This window comes from Petaurus breviceps, unplaced genomic scaffold, assembly GCF_028583685.1.
Source record: "Petaurus breviceps papuanus isolate PSGF00001 unplaced genomic scaffold, PetGlider_PUasm1.0 227, whole genome shotgun sequence".
Lineage (NCBI taxonomy): Eukaryota > Metazoa > Chordata > Mammalia > Diprotodontia > Petauridae > Petaurus > Petaurus breviceps.
This window is the reverse complement of record NW_027185896.1, coordinates 13648782-13669756: the sequence shown is the minus strand read 5'-3', so window position 1 is coordinate 13669756 and position 20975 is coordinate 13648782. Positions and strand designations below refer to the sequence as shown.

The window sequence follows — 20975 nt, the reverse complement described above, 5'->3', positions numbered from 1 at the left end:
CTCTCTCTCTCTCTCTCTCTCTCTCTCTCTCTCTCTGTCTCTCTCTCGGTGAAAGAATGATTACTTACCATCTCAAAACAGAACACTCCCAGATTGACATATTCAGCCCTAGTCTCATGAACTTCAGTTCCACATTACTAACCACTGCAGGCATCTCAAATTCAACATGTCCAGATCAGAAATCATTACTCTCTACCCTCACCCCCAATCTGCCCCTCTTTCTAACTTCTTGTTTCTCTCAAACCCCCTCAGTGATCTTCCCATCCTTTTAACCATCTAGGTTCACGACCTTAGAGTGATCCTAGATTCTTCAGTCCCCTTCACCCTCATATCTAATCAGTTGCCAAGTCTTGCCAAATCAAACTCATAGCATCTCTCTCCACTCACATGACCTGATCACCTCTCTCCAGTATGATTGCAGCTGCTTCCTAATTAGTTTCTTTGCCTCAAATCTCTCCCCTTTCTAATCCATCCTCCACATGGCTTCCAAAGTGATATTACTAAAAAACAGATCTAATGATGTCACTTCATATCGGTGTCTTCAGCATCCGTTTTTATAGAACCTTCCATCCCTCTTGGGTAGACTCCCTATTCTATGGAGTTTTAAGCCATAGTACTCTAAGGGTCTTTTCTCCTAAATACTTTGTAGTCCATTCTCCCCAGAATAATGTTTCAGTAATGTTTCAATTAATGCCTGGGTTTCTTTTTCCTATCCAGTCTCCAAACCTGGGAGTTCCTTATGTCAGTGACATCACAAATATAGTCCCTATCTCTATATCTTTCCATAGCCATATTCCCATGATAATTTCCATCCCATCAAGCATTAAGGACATCTGTAAGGTCTAATTTGCCCCTTTATGTTAAAAACCTCTTAGTTACCTCATTTCTTGCCCATATGTTGTATATTTATGTTTAGAGATCTGAGACCATGAGTTGTATCTCTGATTTCTTGGGTACAGTCTCTTGTGAACAATCTGCCTTTTTCTGCTGCTATATTTCTCCTTCTGTGGTACCTGTTCCTCTCTGTGGTATCTGTTTGTGCTTACCATGTGTGCAGTTTTCTCCTTCCCCTTCCTCTAACATTTTCAACGATCATTCTCAATCATATTCTTAAGGCTCCAGGAAGATTTATAGCCCTTATGAAGTATACTCCATTCCCTGGCCATTCCTACATTTTAAGCCATGGTCTAGAAATCTAAATCTTATTGTCAGGTACCATTTCCTTAACCAGCTCTTCACTTCCAAAAACCACTTTTCATTTTGGAAATAAAAGTAATGAAAACACGACAAGTGCCCTAAGACATTTATTTTCTTTACCAAGAGTTTAAAGCCCCTAAAATGCCCAGTTATTTCTTCTGGTTGGAATCATTGATCTTCAAATGAATTTCCAGGAGAGAAAAGGGGTCATCAGATTTTCTGTAGAAGCCAGACTTCAAATCTGGTACTACCTCCACACACACAGATGTGGCCACGAGCAATGAGAAATTCACAAGGGCACAAAAAGTGATCAGTATCTTCCTTGGGGATATTCACTGTATTTACCAGTCTTCCATGCAATTTTGTGATTTCCTCCAGTTTCATTCAGCAGGATAAGAGTAGGGGCAAAGGAGTTGGACAGTGGGAATAACCATGGTTGGGGTTTGTCAAGGCATGACCCATGATGGGTCAAGAGTAGAGAATAGCATAGAATAGAACGGGCTCACCAAGAAGTCAATATTAGGAAGAGAGGAGAGGGTAGCCAGGAGAGTGGTGAGTGTTCTCTGAGAAAAAAAACTAAGCACAGGAGTTAGTAAAATTTCTTTGGACTTAAGGGCTGTACTCATGGATATTCATTAATCACTTGAGCCATCTTGATTTGCATATTCTCCTTCCCACTCATGGGTTGAAGGGGCCGATCTAACCAGCTTGGATCAAAAGTGGAGATGCTAGAGTAGACCAAGGGAGACAGACTCTCAGTGACTTTCCCATTCCCATCCCTCTTTTGTCTTCATCTCAGAGCCTGAAGTGACCATTGTCAAAGGACTGACAAACATGGAGGTATTTGCCGATGAGGATGTTGAGTTCTGCTGTGAAGTATCTAGGGAGAAGGCAGGGAACGTAGAGTGGAAACTGCAGGGCCTGGCCTTGCAGACCAATGAGATGAATGAGATCTCTGTTGTGGGAGGCCGGATGCACACACTGAAGCTGAGGAACGTCACCCCAGAGGACACGGGCACCATCTCCTTCTCTGTGGGCCAACACACATCAACAGCTGAGCTTATTGTCAAAGGTAACTGGGCTAGGCCCTACTTGGGAGAAGGGTGGGAGAAGCCAGGATATAGGGGAACAGAAACTTCCAACAGTGAAGTCAGGGGGTCAACTGGGATGTTGAAACATTCCCAGTCAATCAATATATATTCACTGAGAATCTACCATATGTCTAGACCTCTGCTATGTATTGGCCACGCAAAGGACTCATTTCAACACAATATTATTAAGCATCTACTTGGTACAGAATATTGTACTATTTGCTGGGGTAGATAAAAGATTCAGATTCAGTATAGTACAATATGCATGCAAGACCCTTTTCTGGGTATTGTTGATAACAAGGATATTTTAAGATCAGGAAAATCACTGGACTTGATGTCAGAAGACCCAGGTTCAAATCATAGCACTTCCTAGCTATGTGACCTGGGCAAGTACCTACCTCTCCTTAGATCTCAGTTACAGACCCCATCTGTAAAATGGGAGACTGGAGGGGATTGAGGAGGAGGAATGGACTAGATGTCCTCTAAGATACTCAGGGGACCTAAACTCCATGAATCATGCTCCTAAGTCTCCGCATTATTCATACCCTTTCTCCTTGTTCTCAGCCCCACCTCCTACCTTCTCAGAAAAGCTGCAGAGCACGGAGGCCAAGGAAGCCTCTTCAGTCACACTCCGCTGTGTGCTGGCCTCTGATGGGGCCCAGGTGGAGTGGAGGAAGGACGGGGAGAAGATCACCCCCAGTGCCAAGTATGAGCTCCAGCGGGAGGGCACCGTCCACACCTTGAGAATCCACCACCTCACCACTGATGATGAGGGCGAATACACATGTGAAAGTGGAAAGGAGAAGACAACAGCAGCTTTGACCGTTCGAGGTAGGAGAAGGCAGTGCGGACAAGGGACCTCTGAGGCAAAAGGTGGGGAGAGGTCTGTGGGTTCCCAGTTTTCTGCACATTGGTTTGCATGTTGCCCTCCCCTTTAGATTGTGAGCTCCTTGAGGGCAGAGGCTGTCTTTTGCCTCTTTGTATCGCTAGCACTCAGTATGGTGCCTGCCACATAGCAGTCACTGTATTCATGTTTATTGATTGATTGACTGAGTAGACCTGGCAAGACTTCCGCTTAAGGCTAGACATGGAGAAGAGCTTACCCCAAGCAGAAGAATCATAATGCACTGCAAATATTTACAAAGCACTTAGCGTGTTCCAAAGCACTCTTACATCCATTCTTTTCTCTATTTTAACCAGCATTTACCAAGTGTCTGCTCTGCGTGGGGGCTCTGTGCTAAGTGCTTTACAAACATCTCATGTGATTCTCGCAATAGTCCTGGAACATTATTTCCATTTGACAGCTGAGAAAACGGAGCCACTGGAAGTTATGTGTTTTACTCAGTCACACAGTAACTGATTAAAATCTGCTGCTTATTAACTGTGTGACCTTAGGCAAGTCCCCTACTTATTTTGAGCACAGTTTCATTGTACAATGAAAGAATTGGACTAGATAATCTTCAAGGTGCCCCCCCCATTCTAATATGTTATGATTATGTGATTCTGTGCCCCCAGAATCATTTGTAGGATGTGGGAGGCAGGCAGTCTTCTGGGATGAAGTAGAGCCTAAGCCATAGATGTCCCCAGGAGTGCTATGGAGTCAGTGTGTGCTGGTGTCCAGGTCACTTGGGTCCTGCCCCCTCCCTGCTCTTGTTCTGTCTGCAGCCAGAGCGTCTTGTCCTTGTTCCAGCTCTGACCCTGAGTGTGACCCAGTATGTCTGTCCAATGTATTCCCAGCTTCCCCAGCCCTCTTCAAGCGTGAGCTCCAGCCCCAAGTGGCTCCAGAAGGAGCTGTGGCCATTCTGCAGGCCGAGCTCACCAAACCTGATGCTCCGGTCTTCTGGAAACGGGGGTCCGTCCGACTTCAGCCCAGCGCCAAGTACGAGATGAGGCAGGACGGGGTGGTGGTGGAGCTGGTCATCCGAAACCTGCAAGCCTCAGATGCTGGCAGCTATACCTGCGACTCCAAGGACCAGCAGACAACTACCACTCTGAGCATCACAGGTGACCAGGGAGTGATCTCCCCGCCCCATTGCCCATTCCTCTTATACTCTAGGGACCCTCTCTGTACGTTCTCCCTTTTCCACACCTCCCCGACCCTTACCACCAAGGGCATCCAAATCTGCTAGAACCTTTAAATTTCCCAAGGTCAAAGATCTCAGAAAATCACAGCATCGTGGAATGTCAGTGGAAGATACTGAGGACTAAAGATGTCAGTGACTTGTCCAAGGTCACACAGCTATTAAGTCAGAGTCAGGCTCAAAACCCAACCTGACTCTAAATCTACTGGTTCTAACTTCCCAACTGCATTTGTCTTTTTTCTTGTGTCAAAATGAATTATTGTTCTTTTTTTCCTCTAGGATGTTCAAAAACTGGTAAGCAATGCAGAATCAATTGGTTGTCATAGTATGGTTTTTAATTCAATCAGTTAGGGGTGTTGGCTGGGCCCTGGGACTAGATTGGGAGCCATGAAGGAGTCAGGAGGTGGGGGTCCAAGTTCCATTTCCACCATAAAGCTGTGTGACCTTGGGCAAGTCATTTTGAGTCTTTGGGTTTTATTATCCTGATCCATCAAATGAGAAGGCTTAGATTGAGAAAGGGTTGGTCTCTAAGGTATATCTCCTCTGGCTCAATCTATGAATCCATGAAACTACATGCAAAGGAAACCTGGACCCTCAGCTTGAAGGGGCTGATCCTTGGGTTTAGGGAGTGAGCTCTCACCGCTTCCTTCCCAGCCTTCATGAGCTGATGTCTCCTTCTCTGTGACCCCCCTCCCCAGCTCCTGAGATCAGTATTGTAGAGCCCCTTCAGGATGTGAAATTGTGCGAGGGGGAAGATGCCAAGTTCGTGTGCCGGCTGTCCAGGGCCCCAGGGCAGGAGGTCCAGTGGCGCCTGGGTGGCGTGCCCCTCCAGTCCAATGAGATGAATGAGATCACTGTGGAGCATGGCACCCTCCATATTCTCACTCTGCGCAAGGTGACCATAGAGGATGCCGGCATTGTCAGCTTTCACGTGGGGACCAGCAGCTCAGAGGCCCAGCTGTGCGTCACAGGTCAGCCACCTTCACCCATCCACATCCACATAGGAGCTCCGGGTTAGCTTCCTAGAACACCCTAGGCCATTAGGCACTAGTTCCTCCTCTTGAAAAAAATATAATGAAAAGAGCCCTGGAATGGAGAACCTGGGTTCTAATCCTTCTTCTGCTGCCTACTGCTTGGGCTGGCCTGAATACGTTGGGCCTGTTTCCTCATGTGGAAAATATATATAAAATGACCTCCTTCTGGGTTCTTTCTGAGATCTCCTGTATTTCATCTCTCAGTACCCCTCCTCCGGGTACCATTGCCAATCTCTCCAGCTGCCGTTTCCTGGGAGCCCTTCCATTCTCCCCTCTGTGCCCACACACTACCATGAAGATCCATTTAAACTCCGATTCAGTTTCCTCATCCATAAAATGAAGGGGTGGGACTTAATGATCTGTGTGGCTCCTTCTAGATCAAAATCTTATGATTCTCTGATATTGAAATTAATATTACTATAACAATAATTCTGGCAATAAAGCTCTTTCTGTAATTTTGATAAGAATAATATATTTATATAGCAATCAAATTACCCTCTAAGGTGGTATTTTTGAATTTTATTTATACCCTCATTTTATTTATTTATTTTTATATTTATCCTCATTTTAAAGATTCAGAAACTGAGGCTTAGTAACTTGTCTTAGGCTATGTAGTGGCAACCACACTGGCATACCCAGGATGGCTGCTAGAACAGGTTCTTAGATCTGCTTTACTAGGAAAAATAGCTGTTTAAGGGGTCAACAGTCTTTTTTAAATTACATTCATTAGTTCAGGGGGAAAGTCAGCACCTTGAACTTTAGAGAAAATACAAGCAGAGAAATAAAGACCAACAGACAGGGCTCTGACTGCCTAAATCAAAGCAATATTGCTATACACTTTACATACACCCCTGGATGGAGAGAGCCTTTACATCTGAGCAGTCAGGGAGCTCTGAACATAGGCCACTCAGAATCTCAACCAGAGAATCACAAGATCCTTCTCCTTAGCGAGCCCCCAAAGCAAAATGCCAACTCAGATTACATATACACTTCTCAGAGCCAGAAGGCATAACGACCCTGTTGACTCAGTACCTAATTAGAAATTAGCAAAAGGTGTGAAAACCTTCCCACAAGCCAGCCTCCCCTAAACCAGCTTCCCTTAATGGGCTCCCCCTGAGGCCTGTTAATGGTCTGTGAAGATCTTATATCCCATTAACATTACAAGGTACACAAAAAGTGCTCTTCCATCATACCATAACAGCAGTAAAAGATGACATGCTTTAAGGCTGATAAAGTACTTTACACATGTTATCTAGCTTGAGCTTCACAACCACTCTGGGAATATGTAACATAGGCAGTCTTTTTTAGAGGGGGGAAAACAAGACTCTGGTGGTTTAGCTGGCCTGCCCACGGTCACCAAGTGTCCGAGGCAGATTTCAAAGTCAGATCTTTCCTGCCTAGGGCTGCAAGGCGCTACTGTGTGATATAGGCGGAAGGATGGGTGGGTGAATGATGGTGCCAGTGGCTGGAGAGGAGTGAGTCCCTGGTCTGTCCCAGTGGGTTGAAATTCACAGATATATCATGGAAAGGCAAAGGCCAGGACTCATTGATCTAAGCCTCATCAAAGCTGGTTATGTTTTTAAATAAATGTAAATTGAATTGATCTGAACTGGAAATTCCCCACCACCCCCCAGCAGCTCCTTCTGTATACTTCCAAGAAGAACTCCAGGATGTCACTTCAACAGAGCAAGGCACAGCCACCCTGCATTGTGAAATTTCCACTCCTGGCACCCCTGTGGAATGGAGGAAAGGAGAGCAGGTCCTGAAGGCCAGTGCCAAGTATGAGATCCGCCAGGTGGGCACCCAGGCTGAGCTCATCATCCACACCTTGGAGGCAGAAGACATTGGCGCTTATACCTGCATCGTGGGAGACAAGCAGAGCACAGCCACTGTCTCTGTACAAGGTTAAATAAGGGTGAGGGGGGAGGGAAGGGCAGGGTCACAAGCTCAGAATTCTTAGATGGAGGGTTATTTCTGAGGGTATCTTGTCCTGCAATGGCCAAATGAACCTTCTTAATGCTCATCTCAGGGATCTGAGTTCCCAGAAACATGTCCTGAGAAGAAAACATGATTTCACTGAGACCGCTTAAATATATAACAAATGTCATACTTAGGCTAGACCATTGGTCTAACCTGAGAGTTTGCCTGTTTGGTGGCTCCTAAGTAACATTTTGTAGGAGAATGTGGTTACCTTCCAACTTGTTAACCTTAAAAGATACATTATTAATTTTAGGGGAGAGACTTTTTTGTGTTTGTGTTTTTGGGTAGAGGATGGATATGAAATAAGTGTAGATGAGGGGGAATCGGTGTATTTAATTTTGTTTCAACTTTCAATAAGCTGTAGACAAAATCCCATATCAAGATCTTATAAAGTTGAGTCACCATGAGTCTGGGTGGAATGATCTGTCTTGGTAAGTAATTCAATTCAGTTCAGTTCAGCAAAGTACCTACTATGTGCCTGATGCTAGGAGAGATGCAAAGTTTAAAAAAAAAAAAATGGCACAGCCCCTGCTATTGAGAGCCGTAGATCCCGCCAGGGAGATATACAAACAAATAGAATAAAAAGGGAGTGCATCATGGGGCCAGAGGCGAGACACAGAGACAGTGCTGCAGGGGAACCATGTGGTCAGAGAGGTCCGAGAAACGAGATCAACCTCAGTGGGTAAGAAGAAGCAAAGTGGGCGTAGACATAATTAGATCTCTGGACTTCTGACTTTAGGGGATTGAAGATAAAATGGATTTCTGGGCCATTCGCTCTTCATTTGGATGTGTCAGGAATGTCGTCATTTCTAATGAAAGTCAGCTGATAAAATAGACAAAAGAGGCAACTAGTTAGCTGGTACAATGGTTAGAATTCTGTGCCTGGAGTCAGGAAGACCTGAGTTCAAATGTGGCCTCAGACACTTACTAGCAGTGTGACCTTGGACAAGTCACTTAACCTCAGTTTTCTCAGCTAAAAAATGGGGATAATAATAGCACCTATTTTACAGGGTTGTTGTGAAGATCAAATAAGATAATGATTATGAAGTGCTTAGCAGTGTGCTTGTCTGGCACACAGTAGGCATTTTATTAGTTATTATTATACTGTCATCCTGTGTCTGCTGGAAAAGTAGGACATTTGCCAAAAATATATATTTAAGTCTCCCTAATGAATCCCAGGAGACTGTGCTCTCAGCCCAGGGGAACAAATATGTCAGTAAAGTGTTTGCCACTGCAGTTAGCCACAGGAGACCAGGGTCTGAGAATCTTCCTTCAAAGCACGTGTGGAGGGCAAGGAGGATTTAGAAGTGGCCTGCAGAGTTTGTGTTGCTTGTGTCCCTGCCAATACTGGCCAAGACTTAGTTGTGCCCTATGTGTGCTCGTATCATCTCTGTCCTAGGAGAGAGAGTAGAAGGGCTGGAAAGGTGTGTCCTCAGGTAAATGGAAGGGAACCCCCAAGGGGTAAAAATCACATCAGAAAATAAGAAGCAGCTAACAAGCATGAAGGGGCAGAAATGACGGTCAGCGGTCTTTCAGCGATGGCAGGGAGCAGATGTCTCCTGAGACTGGAAAAGGGCAAATGTCCCAATTTTTTACAAATGGAAGAAAATAGAGTCCTCAGTGTATGACACCTGAATTCTATTCTGGCAAAACTCTAGAGCACATCATTAAAGGGATAGTTTGTGAGCGTGTAGGAAGAAAGGAATGATCATTGAAAAGCCAATGCAATATAAGATTTTTGATTAAGAGATTTGCTTAGTCACTTGGACACCTTTACAGGGAGATGAGCCTTTGTTTGGGACTTTGATTGTATTTGCCTATGAAAGGTATGGGCAGGAGTCAAAAGATCTGGGTTCAAATTCTTTATCTGATATTTATTAAGTGTGGGACCTTGGAGAAGTCACTAAACCTACCAAGGCCATAGTTTCTTCACCTATAAAATAAGAGGGCTGAGTCAGATGAATTCTGAAATCCCTTCTAGTTCTAAAACCATAATAAGGGGGAGCAAGAGCCCCAGAAAATTAGAGATCTGTTTATATAACAAACTTTAAGTTAATTTTTTTCTCTTTCCTTTTGTTGTTTAGTAGTGTCTGACTTTTCATGACCATGTAGACCATATGGCACATCAGTACTGTCTGTGGGATTTTCTTAGCAAAGATGCTGGAATGGTTTGTCATTTTCTTCTCCAGTAGATAAAGGCAAACAGGGGTTAAGTGACTTGTCCAGAGTCACACAGTCAGTAAGTGTCTGAGGCTACATTTGAACTCAGGTCTTCCTGACTCCAGGCTAGCTCTCTGTCCAAACCACAGAATACTGTCAAAAGGCCAGAAGCCTGTATAGGTGTCTGGCAGTAGAAAGTGGGACCTACAAGAATTTTTGTGGATTAGCCCTACTGGCCACCTCAAGTTTATTTTACTTCAGAGAAAAGTCAGAATTACTGAGTAGTCCTATGGAAGATTTTAGGACCCCAAGGAAAGTGGAATTCAAAAGAAATGAAAAGGAGGGATATTGATTGGTTATAGACTATTTTAAGTCCTTTATGTATTTCCTGAATTATTTATGGATTTCTGTAAATCCTTTGAAGTGGTTTTGAATTTTCTATGAGGTGAAGTAACAGCTGTCCTGTATACAATATGTACATTGTTACCTTGAATACTTGCATATAATCTAGGAATCCTTTTGTGAATACCTAGACTAGAGATATATTCAGAGATTTTCCCAGAGAAAGCTTTGGACAAGGACATAATGAGCCAAAGAGATATTAATCTTTGGCTTTATTCCCAACATCGAACCTGGTCAATATAAGCCAGTGCAGGAGCTAGTGTGCCATAGGTTATATGTGAAATGAAGGGTTTGGAAGAGATGATTTCTAAGAACATTCCCTACCAATTCTTGATCCTATGAGCCTATGAGTAACAAAAGCTTGGACACACTGATCTAAACCAATTACAAGTTAGATATTTTGAACAAATATTCATTGAAATGAACTGAACTAGAAATTCTCTCCAGCAGTGACACCTGTACACTTCCAAGAAGAACTCCAGGATGTCACTTCAACAGAGCAAGGCACAGCCATCCTACACTGTAAAATTTCTACACCTGGCGCCCCTGTGGAATGGAGGAAAGGAGGGCAGGTCCTGAAGGCCAGTGCCAAGTATGAGATCCGCCAGGTGGGTACCCAGGCCGAGCTCATCATCCACACCTTGGAGGCAGAAGATGTTGGCGCCTACACCTGCGTCGTAGGGGACAAGCAGAGCACGGCCAGTGTCTCCATACAAGGTTAGACTGGGGTGGTGAGAGGTGGGGGTTGGAGAGGGAAGGAGAGCAATGTCATAAGTTCATTGTTCTTGGGTGGATGTGATATCTGGGGGCACACTATCCTGTAGTGGCCAAGGTAGATAACATGATTCTGTTCACATTATTTAAGGACATGATAAATGTCATACTTGGGCTGGACCCGTGTTCTGCCTGAGATTTTGATTCAACTCAAGCCACTAAGGAACATTTTGTTGGAGGATGTGGTTGCCTTCCAAGTTGTCAACCTCCACAGATACATCATGAACAGAAAGAATCTCTGAGTCCATTGTGTCTGGGTTTGGTGGGTAGAGGGTATGTATGGGATTAGTAAATAGCTGAGGAGAAAGCAGTGAATTTGTTTAGAGACTTTCCGTAAACTATAGACAATATTCTTTAACAAGGACTTTAAAAAAAAAACTGTTGGTATGGAGTAGGATATCTTCATAAGGAGTTCAATTCAATATAACATCTATTTTCTAAGAGCCCACTGGGGATTTAAAACAATGAAAATTAATACATCCTCTGACTTTAAGGAGTTTACAGTCTACCAGGAAATAGGGGTGGGAAGAATATAATATGAAAAAAAAGTTTTTGATACGAGGAATGATGTGATGAAGCCAAAGGTAAGAGCCATCCAAAGTATTCCACAAAAGTCTAAGGAAGGAGAGGTCAGTGTTCACTGGGGGCAGATCAGAGAAGGCTTCATAAAGAGACAGAGCCTGAGCTGGGCCTTTAAGCAAAAGGAGAATTTCAGCAACTAGAGATTATCATGTAAAGAATACATTGCAGATGGTGGTTAAGAGACCACTCTCTTCCTAACAACATGATAAGGTAGGTGGTATATGTATTTTTATCCCCATTTTATACATGAGAAGACTGAGGCTTAGGGAAGAGAAGTGATTTTTCTAGGGCCATTTTGCTCGTAAATGTCAGAGCCAGGACTGAAACGTAGATTGTCTGGCTCCAAGGCTCTTCCCACAATACCATGAGTTATCCATCTTCAGCAAGGTTTCTTCATCTGGGGTCCACAGGTCCCAAAGGGGTCCTCTTTGTGTTTCCTGAGTTGTTTATAGATGTTGGTAAGTTCTTTTACATTATTTTGCATTTTTTGTGGGGTAAAGGAAAGGCTGTTCTGAATCCAGTATATATGCTGTTGCCCTAAGAGGTCGAGTCAAGTCAAGGCAACATGTATTTATTAAGTGATTCCAATATGCCAGACACTATGCTAAGTGCTTGGGATACATATTAGCAGAAAGAAAGACCACTTCTTCCCTCAGGGAACTTACAGTGTAACTCAGGCAGATAACACCTAAAGGGGAGTTGAACCTTGGAGTCAATTTAAGAAGGTTTAAGAACTTCAAAAAAAAATTATTTTAATAATTATAATTCATTCAATCTAGTTTCTTTCATAATCCCATATATTTTATTTTATGCATTTAAAAACATTTTCTGAGAGTAGGTCCATAGGTTTTATCAGATTGCCAGAGGGGTCCATAACATACACAAAAAAGAGTAAGAACTGCTTTAGAGATGGATAGTAACATCTTTTTTAATGTTGAGGAAAGCGCACTCATTCAAATTACTGCTTTTATGTGTTACTAAACTCTTCTGGGTAACAAAATGCCAGCCCAGAGAGGATGGACTGCAGCCTCAAGAAGCTCGGTAAGCTGGCAGACTCACCTCAAGGAAACTAACAGCCCGATCAATCGCTCAACAAACATTCATTAGCTCTTACTATGGGCCCGGCACAATGCTATGTGCTGAGCTAGCAAAATGAAACAGAAAGCTGCCCCTGTCTCCAGGCGTTTCGACTGGAGAATAATGATAATAATCCTAGGGAATGTTTCTAAGACCTTTGGGGGTTGACTTATATTCTACTGGCTACCATTTTTCTCTGTTAGCACAGATGATCCACTTATGCTTTTATACCAATATCAGTGAAATCCTTTGACTCTTTACACGTTTCGGTGTTCTTTATGGGCATCATCTCATTCCATCTTCACTCTCCAGTGCTGTGAAAGAGGTAGTTATCGTCTCCATTTTAGAGATGGGAAAACTGAGGCCCAGAGAGGGGATGTAGCCTCTCTAAAGTCAAAGCAAATGGCAGAGTCAGGACATAATTGTACAAGTGCCGAGTCTTTCCAGTCTACCAGAAAAAAAAAAAAAAAGGGGAAGAGTCAGTGGGGATATGTGGGCCCTTTTGAGATAGAAGACCAGGGCAGACTTGCATGGGATTGATCGGGATGGCAGGACTTCAGCCAGTGGTTGGAAGTTACAGGGGGTAGATTTGGGTTCACTATACAAATAATTAGAGCTGTGCCATAATGGGACCAGCTGCTTTTAAGGGAGTAAGGCCTCTGTGTAACAGCAATTCACATGTTTATAATGCTTTAAGTTTGAAGAAACACTTTCTTCACTTTAAGTCTTTGAAGTAGGAAGACCCTGCAAGTATTATCATCACCCCTTTATAGACAGTAACAACAGTAATAGCAGCTAGCATTTACATAGCACCTACTATGTGCACGGTGCTAAACACTTGAAAGAACAGAGGTGAAGTTACCTGCCTACAGGCACACAGTCAATATCTGAGGCTGTATTTGAACCCAACCCCCTAACTTTAGGTCAGTTCCCTTTCCATGACACTGCACTGATGCTGAAGGCGTCCGTGTACTGGGGGGGGGGGGGGGTGTGTGTGGGGAGGACGCAGAGCAACCGGATTGCCCATGAGTTCCTTTCCAGGTTGGAGAATCAGAGAATTCAACACGTGGATTTTGTAGCTTGTCTGCTGGAGCCTTCTAACTCCAGGGTACCATCCCCCAGACCCCTGCAATCAGTAGCATGTGTGGGATGGGTGGGTGGGTGTGCATGTCATGGCAGGCTAGGGCAGCTTAACACTGACCTGAGCAAAATAAGTTTGGCCACAAACGGGACGCCTGAATGCTTCTTTCTAGAGTGAGTATCTGAGACAAATGTGAGTGCCTTTTGGGGATATCCCCTGTTTGGGGTAATCCAGTAGGTATTGGTTGAATAAATGAGTGAATGAATGAATGCATCCATGAATCTCAATGAGCATTTATTAAGGGCCTAGTATTGGTGGCATCTCTAAGACCCTGCAAACACAGACAAAAATAAAATAATTCTTGCCTTTAGGGTACTAGCAGACCACTGAAAAAAACTGGCTACTTTTTCCCCTGCTATTACTCTCTGTTAACACAGGTAATAAACATTTGACCACCTATGTAGTTTTGTGCAAATATTGATGAAACCCTTTGACTCTTCAAACCTTTCAGTGCCCCCAAGTAAAGCCCATGAAAAGATGCTGATTGTCAAAGCCCATGTTTATAGTCCTATTACCCCTTTGGTCATTCATCCATCCATTCATTTATTCGTTCCACCGGCAATTACTGAATGCCTGCTATGTCAAAGGTCACGTGCCAGGCTCACGTCACCAGCCCATGCTCCCCTCTGTTCTCACTCTGTCACACAGAAGAGGAATTTCGGCTAGTGCGCGGTTTACAGAATGTCGACGTGTTTGTGGGTGAGGCAGCCACCTTCTCCTGTGAGCTGTCTGCCAGGGGCATCGGCGGGGCCCGCTGGTGGCTGGATGGGACCCTGCTCCAGGATGGTCCCTTCAGTTCAATCTCAGTGCACGGCGGGACAGTCCACACCTTGACGCTCAGGGACCTGGGGCCCCAGGACTCAGGGACCGTCACCTTCCGGGCAGGGTCCCTCGTGTCCTCAGCTAAGTTATTAATCAAAGGTATCTGGGCTTTGGAGGGGGATCCCCCCACTCTGCCTCTACCCCCTGAGTGGCCTTCATGCTGGTGCTTCTGCGTCAGGTCATTGTAAGAACTTCCTCGCCCACCAATCACTTGCATAAACCTCTTTTGGGCTGTGTTCTCTATCTTAGGAAGACCTGGATGGAACTTTTCCTTGGAAACACAGTGGGATGATACAAATGATATCTGGCATGTATATAGCTCCCTAGAGTTCACAAAGCACTTTTTATTTAATGTTTCATTCAATCATAACTACCCTGGAAGGGAGATACTCTCACTATCCCCATTTGACAGATTAAGAAACTTGGGCTGAGAAAAGTGAGATCAGATCTCCAACACTTGCAAGCATCTAAGGCAGGATTTGAATTCAGTTCTTCCTGACTCTGAGCCCAACTCCGATGTTGAGCCCAATGCTTCCTAGATGCTTTCCTCCTTATTATTTCCCCGCATCCCCCTCTTCCCAGTTGCCCTGAAGCAGAGAAGGAAAGGTATGTTGCTTTGGTTCAGTGGAAAAAAAAACACTGGGTTTGGAGTCAGAAGGACTGGGTTCAAAATTCCCCTTACATATCTATGTGACTTTGGGCGGGTCCCTTAAACCTTGCAAGCCCCAGTTTCTTTATCTAGAAAAGAAAGACTAGATGCCTTCTCAGGTCCCTTCCCACTCAGTCTCTCTTACCCAGTGAGGGAGGGCTAAGGTGAGTGAGAGGAAGGAGGTGTCACCCTTCCGGTAAGGGTTCTTGCTCTCCTAATCAGAAAATGCCAATGATGCTGCCCCACTTCCTCGTCTCCCAAATCAATACCTTTCCCATTCCTTCCACATGTCCCAACCTGGATTCCCATCAGGTGTTATAGTCTGTCTGGTCAGGGTAGTTACTCCTAATTAGCTTCCAGGTCTTATGAGCACCAGTAAAGACACAGGGAGCCCTTTGCCTGGGTCTCTCAGGGCAGGCTTCAGGGAAGAGTCATGGCCTCTTCCACCAATGGAGATGTTTCCCTGATGGGCAGGAGCCAGAGACCATGCTAGGATGCTGACGTAGCTGTCTTTGACTTGTTGTACTGTTCTCGCTGAATGTTCAGCATAGGAACATGCCGTGTTATATACTCAGGGAGACCGAAGGCCATTTATGGATGCAACCTGCCCTCAAGGAGGTTTTGTTCTAATTAGATGTATTAGATAGACACACAACCAGGATATGCATATGAAAAGCCAGATTTCCTTTATTTGTTCATTTAATAGCTATTCATTTAGTACCTGTTATGTACAGAATACAGCAGTTACCAGTGGGAAGGACATAAGGATAAGTGAGGGGTGATCTTTGCCCTCATGGAGTCTATGACTAGCAAGGGGAATACAATACATATATAAATATGACTTCCTTTTCTACTTTACTCTGAAGTTTATAAAGTGCTTTCCTCACAACACTCTTATGGTATTAGCAGTGTATGCTATATTTTATAAATGAGGAAACAGAGGTAAAATGACTTGTCCAAGGTCATATCCCTAGTAAGTGGCAGAACCCACACTCATACCCATGTTTTCTGACTATAAATCCCATGACCTAAAGGCACAAAACCCAAGAACTATAGTTTTACTGGTATGGGTACTCCCTTCTCTGGCATACTACCTACCCCTACCCCACTTTAGTAGTTCATCTTAATCGTTTACTGTGGCAATGACTTTTGCACATGAATAATCCATCCTCTAGTGGTTGGAGGAAGCCAGGCTCATGCCCAAAGCCTTTCTGGCTTGATAGGGTCAGCTGGGGTTTGTGCTGCACTTGGTGCACCCTTAAGAAATCAGAGTCACCTGTACACCTTAGTGAGAAACTGAAGATATTAGGAAAGGTGCAATAACATCCTGATAAGTTTAATGTACACCATCCCATGATCAGAAGGATGAAGGGTTGTTTGGCTTGAATGTGGTGTAATTTTGGTGGTGTCCTCTAGAGCTGCTGTCTGAGACAACAGGCCCTCCACTGCCCTGGCTTTGGTCAGTTAGGTCTTTGATCAGTTTCATCAATGACTGGTCCTTCCCCATCTGTGTGAATCCATCACCTGAGTTTGCTGCACCAACTCTTAGGAAGGCTCTTCTTCACCTACGAACTTGGCCTTCCCAGGAATCATACAGACAAAACCCAGCTCTTGGGACAGAAACACAATTCTGAAAGAGGCAAGGTTCCACAAGGTTAATCCTGACTCACATGAATGAAGATGGGCCTCAGTCTCCCAATGCTGCAGACAAGAAGGTGCCTGGGAAACATAGTCCTGTATGAGTTTCTGTAGAGGAGCCCACCAATCTTCATAAACACAAATGACCCTGTGAAATTGGGACAGGGGACCAGAACAGAGTATCAACACCAGCTGGATCCCCAGCTGCTACTGCCTTTTATCATAGAATCCTGGGATCATGGGATCCTCCATTTTAGAGCTGGAATGAACTGTAGCAGACATCTAATCCCAGAATGTCAGGGTTAGAAGTGACCTCAGAGGCCACCTAGTCCAGCCTATGCATGAGCAAGGTCCCCAGCAAGAGATCATCTAACTTTTAAATTAGTAGCAGAGTATGGCTTTCAATCCTAAGTACTCTGGCTCCAATTCCAGTATTATTTTCATTACATCACAGAACCTCTGGAGTCTAAACTTTTATTTTTCCATTTTCTACATACTTAAGCAAGGAGAGCTTGTGTATGACTTATCTTTAAAAAAAAAGTGTCCAGAGTCAAACATGTTTAACCAGACAGAGCAAAACTACCACTTCCCATTTTCTGACTCTCTGCTTTTCTTAATGTCATCTGAAATAGCATTAGCTTTTTGGGATCTCATGTTACCCTTGATCTAAACTGAGTTTGTGATTCACCAAAACCCCCAGATCTTTTTCACAGGAATTGTTTTCTAACTACAAGTTGATTTTTTAAAGTCCCAAGTCTAATTTTTGGTATTTTTTTCCCTATTCAGTGACTTATTCTAATCTGATGAGAATATGGGGGGGGGGGGTCCCTTATTCTGTTAGTCACCATGTTTGCTACCTTTCCCAGCTTTGTTTCTGCTATAAATTTATTTTTCTTCTGAAAAGTCAACAAGTATGCTATTTATGCCTTCCTTCATTAATGCCACTGGTAAAAACATTGAACACCATAAGGCCAAAAACTGATCCCTAGGTCATTTCCCTAGAGACTTCCTTCCAGATTGACGTGAAATCATTAAGTATTCTTCCTTGGGTCCAACCACTCAGCCAAGTCTAAATCCAATAACTGTGCTATGTATATCTAGCCCACATCTCTCCATCTTGTCCACAATGTAGCACGTGGGACTGTGGCAAATGTTTTATTGGCGTATAGGTATGCTAAATCTTTGTATTTCTTTATTCTACCAATCTAATAAACCTTTCATAGAAGGGAATTACTTTAGTTGTGCATGACCCATCCTCAGTGAAGCCTTTTAGGTTTTTAGTGATCGCTGCTTCCTTTTCTAAGTGCTCACATACTTTAATAATGTTTTCTAGATTTTAACCAGAAATTGAAATCAAACTCATTGGGCTATAGTTAGCAGATTCCATTCTGTTCCCTTTTGGGGGGACATTTATTCTTCTTTACCCCTGTGACACCTCCCTTGTTTACAGTCTCTCAAAAACCCCAGACAGTGGCTCAGCAAGGACATATGTAAATTCATTAAATGCCCCAGGGTGTGAATAATTTAAGCCTGCCTATAAGCAGCTAGTTGCTATCTGTCTTAGGTTTCTATTCCCACCCAGCAATGTTTGTTCTACTCAGATGGAACAGAGTATGGTAAAATACTTCATTATGTGGCACTGATTATAAATACCGTAGGAATTATGAGATAAGGGAGATCACTGTGATCTGGAATGGCCAGAGAAGGCTTTCTGGTGAAAGCAAGATTTGAGCTGAACATCAAAGAATCGGTAGGATTTAGATAAATGGGAAGACAAAGCGAATGGGAGTAAATACAAGAATGTATAATACACACATACCATAGAGTTAGAGACTAGACCTCAGATTGCATGTATATGGGACTCCCAGGTGAGGAAACTCCTGCCAATTCAGATTAGCACCCTCTCTACAGCATAAAGTTTTAGAGGGTTGCCTAGAGCATTGAAAGGTTAAGTGACTTGACCAGGATCACACAGTCCTGCCTTTTGAGGCCAACTGCATTACAAGCCATATTAGTCTGAAAATAAGCTGCATTTCCCACCTAAATCTGTCTTGAATAAAACCTGAATGGTGTCTTTAATCAGTGTCATTTTTCGATGAGCATCTAGATTTTTTTTTCTTTTCAAATAATAGTAATAACTCATGTTGTCTCTAGCACTTGACTTTTTATTTAGATGCATTCCTTACAACTAATCTAAAAGAAAGGTAAAGCAAACATTATCATCCTATTTTCTAGAAAAAAGGAAAGAAGGCTTGGCTTGCCCAAGGCAACACAGCTTTTAAGTAGAATAACTAGGACTGAAACTTAGGTCTCCTGACTCTAAACCCAGTGCTCAAGTTGTGATCTATATTCAGGGATTGTATATATTCAGACCAATAGAATATAAACACACACACACACACACACACACACACACACACAGCTAATTCATTGGAAAGGGACTTTCCATATACCCTTCTGTCTAGAAGTTTGAAGATGGCCCACTGTAAGGTCAAACACACAGGCACTTGGCTGAATGGGCAGAAAATGTCCTACAAGGTTGGCATTAATAGGACACCTGCCAGGCGTTTGCTTAAAAAAACACCCAGGGCTTGGTGCATGAGGTTGGTTACCCCTAAGCCTTAGAGCCTAAGAGATTCTTTGTCTATATAACTCAAGCTAGGTGTGCTGCCTACACCTTAGAAGCAGATGGTGGTGGTGCAGTGTTAGCTTTGGGATGTCCCAAGTGAAGTGGTCAGGCTCTGTCTGAGTGGGTGGTGCTGAGTTTTCAGACAGAGAATGACTATTCAGCCCTCTACCCAAATAATCCTGATGGCAAGAGACCGTCATCCTCCAACAGCTCTTTTGGATATAAGTATATCATTCCATTTTTCATTTCAATTCAATTTAAGACACATTTAAGTGTCTTCTAGTTACAAAGTTCTACACTGATCAGTGGAGGAGAGATAAATTTAGGGAAATCACAGTCCCTGCGGTCATTTTGCTTACAGTCTAGTAGGCTCCATGTTTGCCTGTGCCCTGGCCTGCAGAGATGGACCCAGAATCTGTTTTCAGATCTGTTTAGGTTGGAAGAGTTTGTCTGGCCTTCAGTATGCACTGACTCAACCTCTTTAGTCACAGTATCCCAACATTTAGGCTCCCTCAATTCAGAGAACACAGTACCTTCTCTCAGAAAAATACCCTATGTCATGCCCTGTGCCATGACCTAGAGTGCCAGAGAAAGCTCACACAAAGGAGAGGAAGAAAAGCTAGAAAATGCTGAAGCCTGGTGCCTGATTTCCATCAGTCCTATCCTGACATCTTTCTGACTTGGGACACATAGGCTGTTTGGCCAGCCCAGGCAACCCATCTGATTTATCCAGCTCTGCTAAGGAAGCATAGGACAGTCAGCTGCTTTTATCTGGGGACCATGAAAAGCAGCCCTCCAGGATCCTTCCCTTGGTCTCCATTTCCTGGAAATTAGCTGAGGAGCTTGCATGGTATTTCATCTTGTTGGCAGCAGTGATGGATGCAGGGAAACGGAATAAATAAGCTCTGGATCTCTGCAGGGGCCAATTAACTGTAGGATGCGCAGCAGTAAGCCTTTGGCATTATCTAGTAACTGAAGGGATTCCACAGCTGCAGAATTTAGGACAGTGCAGGTAGAATAATAATCATTGGAACAGACCATGGGTACACGGGAGCTGCTGCAATCGATCACAGTAGTCCTGAGGGCCTGGATTCTTTTCCTTCTGTCATTCCTGTGTCTGGGGTGGGGAACCTGCGGCCTCGAGACCACATGTGGCCTTCTAGGTTCTCAAGCGTGGCCCTTTGAATCCAAACTTCATGGGACAAATCCCCCAATAAAAGGATTTGTTCTGTAAAACTTAGACTCGGTCAAAAGGCCCACGCCCAAGGACCTAGAAGGCCACATGTGGCCTCAAGACAGCAGGTTCCCCACTCCTTCTCTAGGTCTTCCAAGCAGACTTTATGTAGTTCTGTCTCAAATAGAGAATTTCAGTTTTCTTCTGAGAGTCCTTGCTGGAATTAGTCGCTCTAGGATCACAGCAAAGCTGGAACAGAATGCATATTGGTGTAAGATGAAGAGTGAGACAACAGGAAAATATCAGAATTTCCTGGGGAAGGCATCTTTCAAAACATGCCATGTTCTTAATGATACCCCTAAGATATATAGGATTTTATCGGACCCTTGCGCCCAGTGTCCTGCAAGAGGGAGGGTATTTGGGTTGACTTTTCCTGGAGAACCGGGAAGAGTCTTGTGCAAAAGGAACTGGTCAATTATATCCGCCATATTTGGAGACCTTGTGGGCCCCTCCTCTAGTCCAAAAGGCTACTGGCATCTCCTCA

At 43.9% G+C, this 20975-nt stretch overlaps 1 protein-coding gene across 1 annotated transcript in view; it reads left to right on the top strand.

Annotated features, from left to right (window-relative positions):
* Nucleotides 1–20975, top strand: part of OBSCN (obscurin, cytoskeletal calmodulin and titin-interacting RhoGEF) — a 319253-nt gene that overhangs the window by 163627 nt on the left and 134651 nt on the right. Inside the window, exons 56-62 of the mRNA XM_069095842.1 lie at nt 1997–2269; nt 2853–3119; nt 4026–4292; nt 5068–5340; nt 7038–7307; nt 10393–10662; nt 14168–14440. Of these exons, the coding sequence (XP_068951943.1) occupies nt 1997–2269; nt 2853–3119; nt 4026–4292; nt 5068–5340; nt 7038–7307; nt 10393–10662; nt 14168–14440 (1893 nt within the window). The remainder of the gene's footprint in view (nt 1–1996; nt 2270–2852; nt 3120–4025; nt 4293–5067; nt 5341–7037; nt 7308–10392; nt 10663–14167; nt 14441–20975) is intronic.